The sequence below is a fragment of the Aythya marila genome (assembly GCF_965140915.1).
Source record: "Aythya marila genome assembly, chromosome: Z".
In the NCBI taxonomy this organism is placed as follows: Eukaryota; Metazoa; Chordata; class Aves; order Anseriformes; family Anatidae; genus Aythya; species Aythya marila.
This window is the reverse complement of record NC_139080.1, coordinates 37,780,340-37,797,119: the sequence shown is the minus strand read 5'-3', so window position 1 is coordinate 37,797,119 and position 16,780 is coordinate 37,780,340. Positions and strand designations below refer to the sequence as shown.

Sequence of the window (16,780 nt, the reverse complement as noted above, 5' to 3'; positions counted from 1 at the left end):
GATTAACTAAAATTCTTAATCTACAATAACCAGGAATAGATAAATAACAATTAATCAAACGATGTACTAAAAATTTACTAGTCCATAAGAAGCTATGTATACATGTAAGTGTGTCCTTACTATGAATTCTGACTTGGCATGAATCTGACAAATAACAGTTAAAATCAATTACCCATCTGGATTGGCTCCAGGCTCCTTAAAAGATGTTATTCAATATATATTTCTTTTTGAATAAGAAAAAATAAACCTGAACTTTTTTTTTAATTATTTAAATCATTTTATCATTTAACGCCACTGGAAGGAAAATTCAGGATCTTTTATTTGAGAGTTTAGTGCATAAGCAGAGCAACACAAAAATACTTGAATCATTGAGTTTACACAACTTGCACTTGCAGATAGCCTCAGAATCACTACCTTTCTACGTTGTTATCTATTCTTTTGATCTGTCTGTAGCTTATTGACTCATTTACAGATTTATTTTTAGAAATAAAACTCATACATTAAAAGTTTAAACCTTCATAAAATTCAAATCTTCCCCAAAAAAAAGTTTAGGGAAGTATTCTTTCCAAAATCTAGTCCACTGTCTATGAAATAATATTACTGTTTTTCCCTGTTTCCATGTATGGAGATGTGAAAGCTTACAGTTTCAGCCATAGCATATTTTAGGTAGAAGTGTTTTTTATACATTAGATGAAGTCATAAGGTATTTTTATCTCTTTCTCTCTGAATGACTTAAAAGAGTGATGCAATCTGATAGCATTTTAAAATATTAAAAGTTGGCATACAGACAACTTTAAACACAAAATACTATGGGAAGTATTGAACTAATTACAGTAAAAAGTGTTTCTATATGTTTGAATGGAAGTTAAATGAATATAGAATTTACAGTATAATTGTGCAGTACTTACACAATGCTATATATACATATACATATATATATTGAAGTGAGCAGAGGAAATTTGTCCTTGTGCTTTTGACAGACCAAAGTTTTCAGCTAGAAGCAAAGTATTTTATTCATATCCCGTCCGAATGCTTTTACAAGAGCTTGATGCATACAATGCTACAAAAGTATTTTACTTTCCCAATGTTTGTCTGCTGAACTTCACAGCCTTCTAGAACAACTAAAGTTTGAAAATTGCTAAGAAAATAACAATAAAGAAACAACTGAGTGTAAAATATCCTATTATATTCATAGTCTAATGCTAGGTATTTCTGTATCCTATGGAAAAGGTTTTAAATCCCCTGTATTTTCTACCATAGATATCATTTTAAATGAGAAATATTTAAACATTTCTGTCAGCAGCGAAATTTCCACGTTTTAAGGCCATGGTAAAATAGTGACAACTGCATATGCATAAATATATATGCATATACATATATATTTATTTCAAAGGTGAGCTGTGACATTTTAATAAATGCAACAGCTTTGATTATAGCTCCCATCAATAGCTTTGGGGTACCAAGCAGACATACTGTGAGCACTGAATAAAAGTGTAAATTCTCTTGTCTTTCCAAAGCTCTAGTAATAAATTCCAGTTTTAGGCAATAAAATGGCTGCCCAGTCCTCCTTCTCCTTCCCCCTCCAGATCAGTATAACATAGCAGTTTCTGAACTGGGCCCCTGTATTAGGAAGTATTGTAATCCAGGCCTGAGCTCCAACCCAAGACCTAAGTAATTAAAACATAACCATGTTTTTACATGAAACCATCAACTCTCAGTTTTACCCAAACTCCATCCTGTCAAGTGTTTGGTAATAGATTTGAGAGGTTTTGAGGTTTGAGTCCAATGTCTCCATTACATTTGATTTCCTCACAAGCAGTTGCATGTATTGAATTGCTAATTTGTCTTGGTCACTCAATAGTTTTTATTTTTGTATTAGTTTTTATTTTTATATTTTTTATTGTTTTTAAATCCTTTATAAGTATTCCAAACCAATGCCAAAAATGAATGTTACAGAAATTTTGCAACTTATAAGTTGTTTATATTTATGTCATGCTGTTAAAGCAATGAATATGCACTTTTCCCAATAGATATGCATCCTATTAAATCACATTAGTGATTTTATTTTTTTTTTGTAGTGAATTCTCCTTCCATTCTCTTTCATATTATCTCCTTACAGAATCTCCTCCACTGAAAAAATAAGGAAACTCTTGAATGTACTTGAACTATCTGTGAGAAAACCATCATGTGTAACGTTAAGTAAAGACACAGATAAATGAGTGGGCTAATTAGCATATAATTCAAGAATTTGCATATTGGCGCCTAGCACCACAAATAAAATGGTTCACTTGAAATAATATGATTTATTGTAGGCTATTTGATCATTCCATGGAAGGATTCAAAAACTGGGAGTTCATGACTACTCATTGCTGGAGTGAAAAAGCAGCAGGTGACTGGATCTTGGAAATCTGTGATACTCCATCTCAGCTGAGAAATTTCAAGACCCCAGGTATGACTGTAGTCTTTATTTGAGCTCAGTGAACTCAGAGGAATGTTTGCAGTTTCTAATACTGCCTCGACTGCTTTCCGCCTTTTATTTACATCTGTAACATCTGACTATATAAAGACAAGTGTGAAAGCAGAGCTGTGAAGAGAATTATTCTTAATTTATTAGTGTACTCTTCATTTTTATGTTGCTGTTGTTTGCTACTTAAGACATGATTTTCTTATATTCTGAACTTTCTTCTAGTGTCCATAGAGAATTTCATCTTCCCAATGGTAAAATGCCTTCTTTTTTGCGTTCAGACATGTTGCCTCAAAGTATAAAAAGATAGTTTGAACATTTAGAGCTAGATCATACCAGCTATGAATTCTGCAAGCAGAGGATGACTCCTCTACCAGCTGAAATGTTACAAGAGTTAGTGTTTTAAAGAAAACCAAAACTCTACTAGTCACAGTTTTCAATTAAAAAAAAAAAAAAAAAAAAAAAAAAAATAATAATAATAATAATAATAATAATAATAATGAAATGCATGAAATTGCAAGTGTCATGTTTGAAAGAAGTTACAGTATTGTGTAGTGTGTTTTTTTAACACTACAGGCATTCTTATTTTAATTTCCACTGCACTGGTCAGTTTCATTCACATATTTCAGTAGAAGCACTTTGAAAGAAATAGAGATTAAGGGAAGAGCTTTCAAAGAGACCCAAGTGAGTAAATGATTATTTCTGTTTGCTGGTTTTGAGAGATGAGTATTTACTTCCATTTGCACCTACTGAAAATTTCAACCTTAAAACCATTCTGAAAGAGATATGTTATATGTAGACAAAAATTGCAATGTTTATGCATGATACTGAGCATAGTTCTTTTAGAAACGCACATCAAAGTAGGTGGAAACCCTTTCATAAAAACAATCAAAGGGGAAATATAGCTTAAGCAAGTAATGTAGATTAAAGCATATGTTAGAGAGATAAATATGACTAATGTATTGGAATTTATTTCCCCTCAATCTACATTTACACTTATTTCAATTGGGCAGCATGTAAGAATGTAATCATATTGCACTGGAAGTGACAAATTCTGCTCTGAAGTATTATATATAGGACTACAATGACATGAGCAACAGAATTAGTTTATAATTCAGTGAACTACAAGGTACATTACATCTCAGCTATGTAAACTCAAAAAGCATTCAGGATTTTCTAATAGATTTGCTAAAAATCAATTCTGAATTTTAGGACATATATGTTAACTTAAAGTACTTGAAGCCATGGAAAAATATTTTTGTATATACAAATAAAGAAACATTGACTAAAATGTGAACTGAAGTGCTTAAAAGCTCTTTAAAATAAGAAAGACTGGTGTGATGGGACACATACATACATATATTTGCCTTTTCTAAAAGAATGCTGATTGTGACGATTCTGCTTTGTCCAAAAAAATGCCCATTAATTTTTCTGCAACCAGAAAAGTAGATGGAATATACTTTCTTGGCTGAAGTTTGGTATGTTGAATTGCTCAGACTGAACTGAAGGCTATGTGCAGTTCAATTATTCAAGGTAAACATACCTCTCAGAGGGGTTAGCAGTGCTGGGAGGGCAGCTTGTTTAGGCTCTCCTGCAGCTTAGAAACTCAGTAGAACTATTTCCACTGTGACGTAGAGCAAGCCAGGGCACTGGTGGAATTATAATGTAGAAACATGATGTTGTCCAGTCTCCTTCCTATTCCAAGTGGAACATAGGCCAAACTTAACTGGGTTTGTACAGTTTTCTTTGTAAAAAAGTAAACCTTCTCATTTCAATATGATGACAAAATGGAAATGCTGATTTTCTACCTTTAAAAATTCTAACACAGATCATTCTCACCCAACTCCAGTTGAAATCAATGGAATTGAATGAGAATGTTGGTTCTTTGGTTCTGCTCTTCATTAACTGAATTGTATTCTGTTAAATAAAGCAGATAGATAGGCAATCTCTGCTTTTTAAAAAAGTCTCTCTGTTTATCTGGCCACCAAATCAAATTCTTTTATTGCCTAAATTGTCTGCATAATCTGAATTTTTCCAAGATGCTAAACCAGCAGTCATAACCCAATTTTTGTAAAACCTGGTATGTAATACAAGCCACATATGTCCCTACTGAATACCAGGATAATCAGTGTTATTTTCAAAATAGCTGAGCAGCAAACAACTTCTTATTAAAGTCTGTGATAACTGTAACATGGCCAGTATCATCTAAATGTCAGTTGTATACTCAAGAGGTTAACTTATAAGCCCATCATTTTGAAATTCCAATTGTCATCCTCTAGAGATCTGAAAGGAAATAACATTGTCAGTACTTCAATATTCACTGAATTTTATATGCACTGACCATTTCTCACCACGGCTTTACAGTGGTGAAAACTTCTTAGGAAAGTGGCATTAATCAAACAAGAAAATGCAGAGCAAAGTTTCCTGTACACTAAAAGGGGTACTCATTAAAGGGGTATTTGGGAAAGTAGGTACAGACTACATAGAACAGAAATATACCAAGGTTACATAGAATCACAGAGTCACAGAACATTTGAGATGGGAAGGGACCTCTGGAGATACCTGGTCCAAGCACCCTGCCAGGGTCACACAGAGCACATTTCACATTGTGGGTTTTGACTGTCTCCAGAGAAGGAGACTCCACAGACTCTCTGGGCAACCTGTGCCAGTGCTCTGTCACCATCACCATCAGTAAAGAAGTGCGCCCTCATATTCAGATGGAACTTCTTGTATTTCAGTCTGTGCCTGTTGCCTCTTGTCTTGTCACCAGGCATTACTGAAAAGAGTCTAGGCTCATCTTCTTGACACCTTCCCTTCAGATATTTATACAGAAGATTCCCTCTCAGACTTCTCCAGGGTAAACAGGCCCAGCTCTCTCAGCCTCTCCTCATATGACAGATGCTCCAGTCCCTTCATCATCTTCGTAGCCCTCTGCTGGACTCTCTGCAGTATGTCCAGTATGGCTCTGGGGAGTCCAGAACTGGACACAGCACTCCAAGAGACCCTCTACACAGGACTGAGTAGAGGGGCAGTATCACCTCCCTTGACTTGCTGGCAACACTCTTCCAAATGCACCCCAAGATACCATTGGCCTTCTTCATTGACCATGAGGGCCCATTACTGACTCACGGTCAGCCTGCTGTCCACAAGGACTCCCAGGTCCCTTTCTGCAGAGCTGCTCTCCAGCAGTTCAGCCCCCAGCCTGTGGTGGTGCTTGGGGTTATTCCTGCTGAGGTGCGGAACCGTGAACTTGCCTTTGTTGAACCTAATGAGGTTCCTCTTTGCCCAATTCTCTAGTCTGTCCAGGTCCCTCAAATGGCAGTACAGCCCAGCACAGTTTTTTTATTTTCAGTCTGTTTGAATTTGATAAAGGACAGCTATTACTCAGCTACTACATAATTTAAATGTAATTATTTACTGAGAAGAAAACAGACAAAAATCAATGATTTTGAACTCCATTTTGCACTTAGTATTCCTGAAGAAGTCAGGAACCTCTCTGGCTTGAAGGACAATTTAGGGTAGCTCTGTCCTGGGCTGCATTAAGAACACTGACAGCAGATCAAGGGAGGTGATCCTCCCCCTCTACTCAGCCCTGGTGAGGCCTCACCTGGAGTATTGTGCCCAGTTCTGAGCTCCCCAGTCCAAGACAGACATGGAGCACCTGGATTGAATCCTGAGAAGTGCTACTAAAATGATTAAGGGACTGGAGCATCTCTCATATGAGGAATGGCTGAGGAAGCTGGGCCTGTTCATCCTGGAGAGAAGGCTTGGGCTGTCTGATCGACGTGGATAAGTTTCTGAAGGGAGAATGTCAAGAGGATGGGGCCAGACTCTCCTCAGTGGTGCCCAATAATAGGCTGAGAGGCAACAGGTACAAACTGAAACACAAGAAGATCCATCTGAATATGAGGAAAACTTTATTGCAAGGGTGACTGAGCACTGGAACAGGCTGTCCACAGGAGTCTCCTCCCCTGGAGATATTCAAAAGCTGTCTGGACACAATCCTGGGTAATGTACTTTGGGGGACCCTGCTAGAGCATGGAGGTTGGACTAAGTGATGTCCAGAGGTCCCTTCCAAACTCAAACATTTTGTGATTCCGTGATTCACCTTTTTGTGTGCCAGAATACAGTGGTTCATCCAACAAGCATAAAGGAGAGCCAAAGAGCAACACATTTCAGCTATCAACCTCTTCTCTCTGCCCTGGTACACTCCCTGTACTAAAGCCTAGAAAAGAGGTAACACAAAACCATCCTGTGAGCTGTTCCTTTGGGCATTTTATAGCCCTTTTATGTCACCAGGACAGTCTAAAGAGACCAGCTATATTTCCAACCATACACTTCAAAGCCTGTTCCTGCACATCACATTCTATGAGAGTCATTGTATAGGTCTTACTGGTATATTGATTTCTATACTTTATATATATTCTTCTCAGTGGTACAGTGACTAATCATATGGGACTGATTTATTTTGCTCTGTGAGGAGTAAAGCCTAAAGATCCAACATGTGAAGAAAAGGGACAGTAAGGCCAGGGGATGTGGAGAAGGCACACTTTCCAGGCCAAGCATGGTGGGGCAAACTGATATGCTCAAGGAATTTTGCTGGAGAATTTATTCTTTACTTTATTTTGACCTCAATGTGAAATACTGCTTTAAACTGGTTAGATTTTTGCATGTATTTGTGTTTCACCAGATGCACGCTGGTTATGAGTTTGGATCATGGTTCATTGAATATTCTTTATAATTTGTCACACAGCTTTCTAGATTTGTGCATCTCTCATAATGAAAGTTGTCCAATAACATATTCAGAAAGTTTTGGAAGTGCCTGACATATTCACTGTGGATAAACTCAGATTTTTGGTCATGTTAGGGCTAGTCTCTGCAAGCAACAGAATGTGTAGTAAACAAATAGTCCTTAAACACAGTTTATGGTACCTCTAGTTTATCATCGTAGCCTGCAGTTTATCACATCGATATCACCATCATGCCTATTTCTTGTTTCTTTGTGTGCATGTGTTTGTTTAGCTATTGAAAGGTCTTATAATTAAGAGCTGCAGTTTTCCTGTAATCAAATTGAGAACAAAGAGCCAACATGTCATCATATCCCTGCATTGGCAAGGTAATGCCACATCTGTTACCTGTAAAGAAATGCAGGGTCCAGTTCATAAATGTAGTGCATGTGATTTCTGCATTTAATTCTGTAGAATTTATGGAGGAGGACATGTGCTTGCTGTGAAAAACTGTGATATACCCTTTCTCCTGTGCATACAACATGGAACTCCTGTTACGTACTAAATACAAGCAAAGTAAGGTATTATTCTAGCCAAACTAAGTGATGGAAGCAGCCAAAAATGGGCAAAGAAAGATTTTGGCTTAAATGTGCACATTTTTTTTATTCATTATAAAAGTTGTGTGTATGTATATGTAATTATTTGTTGAAATATTTTCATTGTGCAAATTATACCTGCCTGGAGGCAGACTTCATTTATTTGCTGGCAAGTCACATGTTTTTTTTCCTTCTTCATTTACTGAACTATTCTTAAAAGGCAGCTAATCTCTTGAGAGACCCTGTGTTATTCCCCCTTGCTGCTCTTTTGCATTAGGTGTATATTGACAGCTCCAATCTTTCCTGCAGATATGTTAATGCAAGCCCTTCCATATGTGTAAGTCCAGACACAACAATACACTGTGCCTAAGAAGCGTCGGTGCCTGTGGTTATTTTTAGTGGGTACTTGCAAATATTTTCTTCTAGTACTCAGTATCTTTACCAGTGTTCTGGAAGAAATATAAAATCAACACTTAGAAACTTTAGTGATCATTGGAGAATAATAAGGACAAGGAGGAAAAGATTAGAGTAATGAAGCAAAACACACATTTTTTGATTGCATCCAATATATCGTGGTCAATATGCTGTGGGAGTGGGTTAAAACACCAAAAGGACAGAGACTATATGGAGAAGCTGTGTTTTTGAAAAGGCTGTAAAGATGACTGCATGTCCTGTTAAACATCGGGTCTTTATGTGAATCCCTTGCTAAAAAGAAAAATGCCTTTGAGAACACTGCTGAATCACTCTAAAGAACATCGAGAGGTACTCTGATGCCCATATGTCTAAACAGGTGGAAAAGAGATGATTTGGGCATTTTTAATCTAGGGGAGACTAAATTGCTCCACGGTTGTGAGCTACAACAGGGATAAGACAAACTGAAAATAAAGTGCATAGAGTTTGAAAGCCAGGGCAATTAACCAGTAGTTGGGCAGCAAGTGTAGTGGATTCTTCATCAGGTAATTTTTAAAATCGGGATTGAATTTCTCTTTAAAAGTAATGCTTTGCTTCGGCTACAAAAAAATTGGAAGTTACTCTGTGAAACAATTAAGTTATATACTCTTTACGACAGTTTCTTCTTAAAAAATAAGTATAGAACAGAGAAGGTTTCATATGAAATGTAGAAATTTCTATCACATAAATATTAAATTGAGTTGGCAAGAGACAATCAGATAAAAGACATTGCCATCTTTCACCCCAATATAAACCACTTAAAAGAATTCAGTTCCTATCTGTCAGATAGCTGACATTCCTCAGTGAAAGGAAATTCTTCAGTGTAGAGAGATCTTGACAAATAAAAGAGTTCGGCAATCACCAACCACATGAAGTGACAGATTATGCACACGGGAAGGGGCAACCCTGGCTATACAGGCCAAGTACAGACCAGGGGATGAGAGGCTGGAAAGCAGCCCTGCAGAAAGGCATCTGGGGATTTGGGTCAACAGCAAGGTGACTATCAGTCATCAGTGCACCCTGGCAGACAAAAGAGTTGACCATATCCAGGGCTTCATCAAGCACAGCATTGCTAGTCAGTCGAGGAAAGAGACTGTCCTGCTCTAGTCCATGCCAGTGCAGTCTCACCTTGAGTACTGTGTGCAGTTTTGGGCACCGCAGTATAAGGTGCCCAAACCTTATATATAAATATATATAAATAAATATATTATATAATATATTATTTATATAAACATATATATAAATATATATGTTTTATATATATAAAACAATCACAGAGCATCCAAAGGACGGCTACAAAGATGGCTATGGGTCTGGAGGGCAAGACGTATGAGAAGCAGCTGAGGTCCCTTGGTTTGCTCAGCCCCGAGCAGAGCAGGCTGAGGGGAGGCCTCATGGCGGCCTGCAGCTCCCTCAGGAGGGGAGCAGAGGGGCAGGCGCTGAGCTCTGCTCTCTGGGGACAGTGACAGGACCCGAGGGAATGGCATGGAGCTGGGACAGGGGAGGGTCAGGCTGGGTGTTAGGGAAAAGTCCTGCACCCAGGTCGGGCACTGGGACAGGCTCCCCAGGGCAGTGGTCACAGCACTGAGCCTACGGGTGTTCAAGAAGTGTTTGGACAACGCTCTCAGTCACAGGATTTAATTTTTAGGTACTCTCATGCGGAGCCAGGAGTTGGATTCAATGATCCTTGTAGGTTCCTTCCAACTCAGGAACTGTTGAGTTCAACCTGTGCAAACTTTAATTAGACTTACAAAAGAGGGGAATAAAAAAAAAAAAAAAAAAAAAAGTAAAACTGATTGAAGAAAGTATGCTTTATCAGTTTATACTGAAGCAGAGATTGCACTCTCTATATTAAACTAAGAAAACTGAAGCAAAATCTTCCATACCTACTCAGAGGTCATGTTCACAAGTGTTATGTTTTTTAAGATAGAGAAAATAAGAAATGGTTTCTAAAACTAGATTTTAAATACTTCTAGGCAAATTGAAAGAGTGGTCCTTGGTACTCTATGGAACATCCATCCAGCCATACTCACCAAGAAATGATTTTCCAAAAGTGGAAAGAGTGCGTTCCAGTCCAGTTGAAGATCCTACAGAAGATTATGGAACAGATGACTATTCAGGTGTGTATATTCATTCACTCTGTGCATTTACTGATACAAAACTATGCATATAAAAATATTTCTCTCATTGGATTTTGTATTGTTAATGTATGGCCAGACATTGCTAAGGCTCCTGGCTTGCTTACTCCGTAGGTGCTCTCTTCTATGTTATGTGTCTCTTAGTCTTTTTGCATTAGTTGAAGACTAGGATTCTGACCCCACAGCAGGGTCTGTGGCCTTTCACATCTGGGAAACAATTAGGTGGTACTGAAAGTTACCAGAAAATAAAAAAATAATAATAATAAAAATAGTGAAATAGAAACATAATCAATACATTGAGCCTTCCTTGGACTTTCTCTGACTAGAAAAATAAGGTTATATTTATATTTCATCTGCTTAGTTAGAAGTGCAATGGCAAAACTGCAGGATTTATGAGGATTTATGGTATTTATAAATGGAAAAATTAAAATACTGAGGCTAGAACATGATGCTGACAGCGTGTCTTTGCAAAAATAGGGCTTCATCCGGATTTTCTTCTCAGGGTATGGAAGTAGTGGGAGTTCAATGAATTGGTTTCTTAATTTAAGATCAGAACTATTTGTTTCATAATTTAAAATTATATATGTATGCATTTCATCCATATAAGTTTTATACAGTTTTATATTTTTAAGCCGCAGTTAACATGCTATGAAGAATGCACTGCTTTTCATATGAATATACATATGCATACGCACACAAATATATATGAAGTACATTATCTTCTACATCTACATGTGTTGTTTCTTGCTGATTCCCATAGAGGTTTTTCATTATTTTCATTAGACTTCAGTAGCCTTAAATTTTTGTTGCTGCAGAATAAGTTGCCAGTTTCCTACATGTAATCCAACAATGTCCTGAGCATTAAGTAGAAGCTTATGAATCTTGAGGAATCTTGAGTATAGTTCCTGCAAGCCAACAGCAGGACCATGTTCACTTTAGAAGTTTCATTGCACTCTTCTGCCCCAGCATGTCAGACACACAGTCCCTATTTTTGATTGAGAACTGCTGAACTCCTTGCTTTGGAAGGTGATGAAACACTACTATTTCTGCTGCAAAGTTCCCTAACTTCTTAGATTTTGTTGTATGAAGCAAACTGACTTCAGTCCTGGTCCCCTAGACAAAGTCAGGAGTTGATGATTATTTCCTCCTTTAGCTGGAAGGAACTATTTGAAAACTGTAAACACGAGTGTGGGTGAGATGGAAGACTGGTTAACAAGCATTAGCCAATGCTTTCCCAGCATGTAGCAGCACAGAACAAGATGAGTCTGCTTCATGGTTGCTGGTTCATTTGGGTTGTGGCAGGCACCAGGACCATTTGCCCATTTGATAACCAAAGTAACTGCTGATTACATTGACCTACTTGTGATAAGTGAAGTTGCTAATCATTCCTTATTATGAATTCCAGAGGCCTTTCAACATTTCTAAATAAAATTCAAAATGATTTGTTATGCATTAGGAAGTCATCTGTTTGGATCCAGAAATAGTATCTGGTAGATTCTACAGAGGATGCCACACTTGCTAAAAATTGTAAATCACTGTGAAAAAATACTGAAGCAAGGATTTGCAAAGGTGTTCAAATGCTAAGAAACTTCTCTATTCAGTTGAGCCAAATTACTACACAGGCCTAAGATCAAACAGGAAAACACAATAATTGTATTCTGTGTTAAAATATTGTTTTAAGTGGTCCTAAGTATTAAATGAGAAGTTTTAATTCCCACCCTGTATTTTGTGTGTGGGGGGGGGTCCTGTTTGTTTTTTTTACAGGTCCATGCAATGCAGAATGCAGTAAAGTAGGGTGTGATGGGCCAGGACCAGATCATTGCACTGACTGTCTGCACTACTACTACAAATCCAAGAACAATACACGGTAAGACCAAAAGAAAAAATCTTCACAGATTCATCAGTAAGTATATTAACTTCTTTTCCTCATCTCTTTGCTGCAGTCATGGATTATTTATTTTCCTCTGAATTTGACAAATTTTCTCAGGAGTTGAAAAAAAAAAAAAAAAGAGCTAATCAGAATTTCAAGTACAGCATTCAAACAAGATTCCCTGATTATTTCCCCATCTCTTGATATTTTTTCATAAGAGGCTATATATATATATATGTGTGTGTGTGTATAACTGTGATAGCTACTACAGCTTCAGTGATTCAGTTTGAACAAGATAGAAAGATGTATAGATGGTCAAAAATGATACTGTATGACTGTCTGACAAGGCATTTGCCAGTGAGATAGCATATGCTGTAGGAAAAAAAGTGCTGAGGCAGCCTGATGCAATGCTTTGGAGGGTTACATGATCATTAGAAAATACGTGATCTTTAGAAAAGTATCAATGCTGAGAAATACTTCTGCTTTGCAGTCATGGTCCAGGAATGGCAGGTTATATCATTAACGACTCTGCCTTCTCTTCCCTGCTTTCTGCAGGATCTGTGTTTCGACCTGCCCACCTGGTCACTACAATGCAGACAAGAAACGCTGTAAAAAATGCTCACCCAATTGTGAAACCTGTGTTGGAGGCCACAGTGACCAGTGCATGACCTGTAAATCTGGCTACTACCTGAATGAAGTAACCAATAGCTGCATTACCAACTGCCCTGATGGGTTTTACCTGGATAAGAGTTAGTATTTCTTATTGTTTCTTTATTGTGGGCTACAGAATTTGATCTGGGGAGGTAGCTGGAAAACTTATAAGCAGGAAAATATGTTGAATGCATCTAACTTTTATCCTATTTCTCTTACTAAATTGTTGCTAAGTGTCATTAAGAATCTTCCCAAAAATCAACCTAGGAATCTTTCTTGATTTTAAAAATCATGTTTAGAGGAAGGATGTCATTTCTGCTTGTGGCTGGGAGTAACTAGCAGAATGATGGCAGTTCAAGAGCAAAGTCAGCTGCAGTACTGAGAAGGTTATCAACTACTCCAGAAAAGACAGGCATCATCTAGATCATGAACATGAGGCATTCCCATTTCCCATTCTCCCATATTTGGATGCTGTGACACCATGTAGAAGAGGCAGCTGAGAAGTTAACCATTGTCACTGAATTGGAGCTCCGATGAAAATAGTCTTCTGGGATGTGAAATGTAATTGCAATTAGCATTTCTGACAGGCTTGAGTACCTGCAATGATGTGATGACCCAAGAGGAATAATTCCCTGACAGATACCTAGCTTCCATTTCCTTCTGCGGTTGCCATACCTAATTTCTAGTTTTGGGTAGCAAAAATACTTAGACTTAGTTCAAATGTGTTTAAACTGCACTGACTTCATTTGGGTTTAAACACATGCTTAGAAGACAAATATGTGCTCAAAGATCTTTGTTCGACTAGATACTTAACCTTTTGCTACCTGCATCATGAATATGTGTGTTCATTTTTGATAATTAGTAAAAGTGGGTACTACTTCAATTTTTCCATTTGTCACTGTGTGAGAACTACAGTGAATGGAATTCCCTTCCACCCATTCAAGAAAAGTAGATGAAAATGTAAAATTAAGGGGGAATGTTGTTTTTTTATTCTTAGAGAGGAACATAGCACTGCATCTCAAAAGGGCAGGTCTGAAGAGAGAAAGAGACATCTCTTAAAGTAGGGAACTCTTGAGATGTGAAGACAAGTGTCAGTAACTTATATCTCAACTTTCTTATGATCAGAAGTTTTTGTGCAGGTGTGTCCTTGAACACCAAATCAGGTAAGACACGACAGACTGTTTGCATGGAAGGCATAGGAAGTAAATTGCAGGATAGTTTCTGGAACATATGGCAGTCATTACTGCTTGACCCTGCTGTATGAAAAGAGGATTTAAATCCATATTAAAATAGTGAATTTAAATATCAAATGTTTAAAAAGAGTTTTGAACAACCTCAAAGCATGCTATTTCTGTAACGGCACAACTATAACTTCAAATGTTTAAAAATAAATTAAACCATTTGATGTCTGATGGAGAAAGCTAATGACAGGCAGAATTCGCCATTTTAGTCTAGCTAGCTGCTTCTGTTCTGGATGTCAAGCTACAAAACAGTAAGTCATGTTATACATGTATGTCCATATAATTTTATTAAATATAACTGACCAGGGTTTTCTGGGCTGTTTTCTTTTTTCTTTGTAGATAAGATTGTTTGCCGAAAATGTAGTGAAAACTGTAAGACATGTGTTGAATTCCAAATCTGCACAGAATGCAAACATGGCCTAAGGTAAGGAAATTACGGATATCACTAAACACAATAGCTGAAGAATTCTGTGGGTATGCAATGAAGTACATCAGATAGCTGTTTAACCTTGAGTGGCCCTTATTTCATGTGTTCCATTGCTGTTTAGGCAGTAATACAGTATTTTTTTATGCTACTGTATGGTGGTTTGGCCAACAATGGCTTTTTAGAAAACCTTTCATTTCAGGTAAAATAAAAGTCACAGTTATGTGGAAAGCTGCCTTTTTTTTTTTTCTTTCTTTCTTTCTTTTTTTTTTTTTCTGACCTACAGTGTGGCAGTCAAGGATTATTTTAGAGGTAGACCTGATAAACCATATTAATCTTTCAGATTCGTTCTGGTGATACTTAGAAACTATTTTCTTATCTTTATTGTGTTTCTTCATACATCCAGTCATTCACTTATCTCAAGTACCTCAGGCTCAATTCTATTACAATGTAGTGTGCACATTATTTTGAACAGCAGTGGATATTTTTGTTTCATAGGAGGACTTAATCATTTCTGAAATTGATAGGTAGAACCCACAAAGCATCAGTACACATTTCAAGCTCCTTTATGAATGAACAACCTTTTGATCCAAGCAGCTAAGGTCAAAAATCCTTCAAAATTCATGAAGGAGTGTATGCTGGCTTTATGCCACAAAAAAATATGAAGTCAATATTCAGTATCTGTAGGGGTTCTTCTTTCAGAATACAGTATTCTGAAAGTATTTTAACACTGAGCTTTTACATTTTGTCAAAGTGGATTTTTGTCTTTCAGGTAGTATAAGCTGAAAGTTGTTTTTTTCCAGGACATCAAGAGCTAGATTCCCTTACATTTTGTAAAGGAATTCTCATTTCTGCGTATTTATATTGCATTTATATTTTTCAAGTGCTTGCACAATTGTTATTACAAATATCTAATTTTAAAAAACAAAACAAAACAAAAACAGACCCTTTGAAGAGGAAGTGTGATCTAGTGGGAAGGAAGGCATGGGACTGAATATGAACATTTCACTCTTTGTGAAATATGAGTATCTGCTTCCATTTTAAAAAGTAATTAAATTTGCAGTCTATGTGAAGAGTTTGGAGAATTTTAACAGAACCAACATGGCCTTCTGTGTATCAGTGAAATTAAATTAGTAAAGTAGCAGTTCAAAAGTTCCTATAATTGTCAAATACGTCAGAAGAGCCATAATAGTGACCATATCGGACATAGTCTCCGTAGAAAAGCTATGTCTCGTTTTCTGTATTTCTCAGGAACTAACTTTACATACTTCCATGTCCATTAACGTCAGCTTGTAGCACCACGGAAGAAGCAGACAAATCTATTCTGTGTGACAAAAGAAGGAAAAACAAAAATTAAAACAAACAAACATATTTCATGTTTTCTTGGGCAATATTAGCAAGCTCAGACTGGTTTTTCGTAACATTTCCAAAGAACACCATCTGTGTGGGCGTGAAAAGTAAGTGGAGTCTTGAGACCCAGAACATGCACTTCATATTCCTGTTGTTCAAAATTTCCTGCATTTTCTTGGCAGAGTTGTATCTATGGGCAGGATGTATCTATGGCTGGGACTTGGAAGACATTGATTCCACTTCTGATTCTGCTGTTGACCCATTAACTAAACTCAGGCAAATGATTAGTTTTCCCATTTGTAAAAACATGATAATGCCTTGTAAAGCACTTTAAGGTATGTGGCTGAGGAAAAATAGTAATAAAGGAGGTGTTACATTTGTTGAATTTCTAATTTATTTTTTTCTAAACTGGGATCATAGACACTCCAAAAGTTCCTGCAGTGCCCAGCACACAAAACTTTTGTTTTATCCTATCTATAAAACAGCATTAGCTCTCACATAAGATGATAATCCCTAGAGCTGAAGAGCATTTTTAGAGAAAGAGCTCAATTTGGTGAAAGGTGAGATTCCACATAAGATGGCAAAGATGGCAGAGAAGTCCTACCTTTAAACAAACAAACAAAACAAAACAAAACAAAACAAAACAAAACAAAAAACTGTTACTCAGTACCTTATGCTCCTCAAAAGTACCTGCAGACAGAATACCTCCATCTGTAATCAAGACAAATCACCCATGCCATGCATAACTGCTATTCTGTTAGGAGATTTTAAAGGAAACTGCTATGGCAGAAAGAGGTGGTGATTTCATTGTTTGAGAATCTATTCTTGGTATCAGGATATGCTGCTGGTCTTTCAAACAAAGTATGAGG

At 37.0% G+C, this 16,780-nt stretch overlaps 1 protein-coding gene across 2 annotated transcripts in view; it reads left to right on the top strand.

Moving 5' to 3' along the window:
• Window positions 1-16,780, top strand: part of PCSK5 (proprotein convertase subtilisin/kexin type 5) — a 253,825-nt gene that overhangs the window by 175,350 nt on the left and 61,695 nt on the right. For both annotated transcript variants that reach the window (XM_082784364.1, XM_082784365.1), the window contains exons 13-17: window positions 2,313-2,449; window positions 10,214-10,357; window positions 12,140-12,242; window positions 12,801-12,994; window positions 14,477-14,561. In XM_082784364.1, the coding sequence (XP_082640490.1) occupies window positions 2,313-2,449; window positions 10,214-10,357; window positions 12,140-12,242; window positions 12,801-12,994; window positions 14,477-14,561 (663 nt within the window). The remainder of the gene's footprint in view (window positions 1-2,312; window positions 2,450-10,213; window positions 10,358-12,139; window positions 12,243-12,800; window positions 12,995-14,476; window positions 14,562-16,780) is intronic.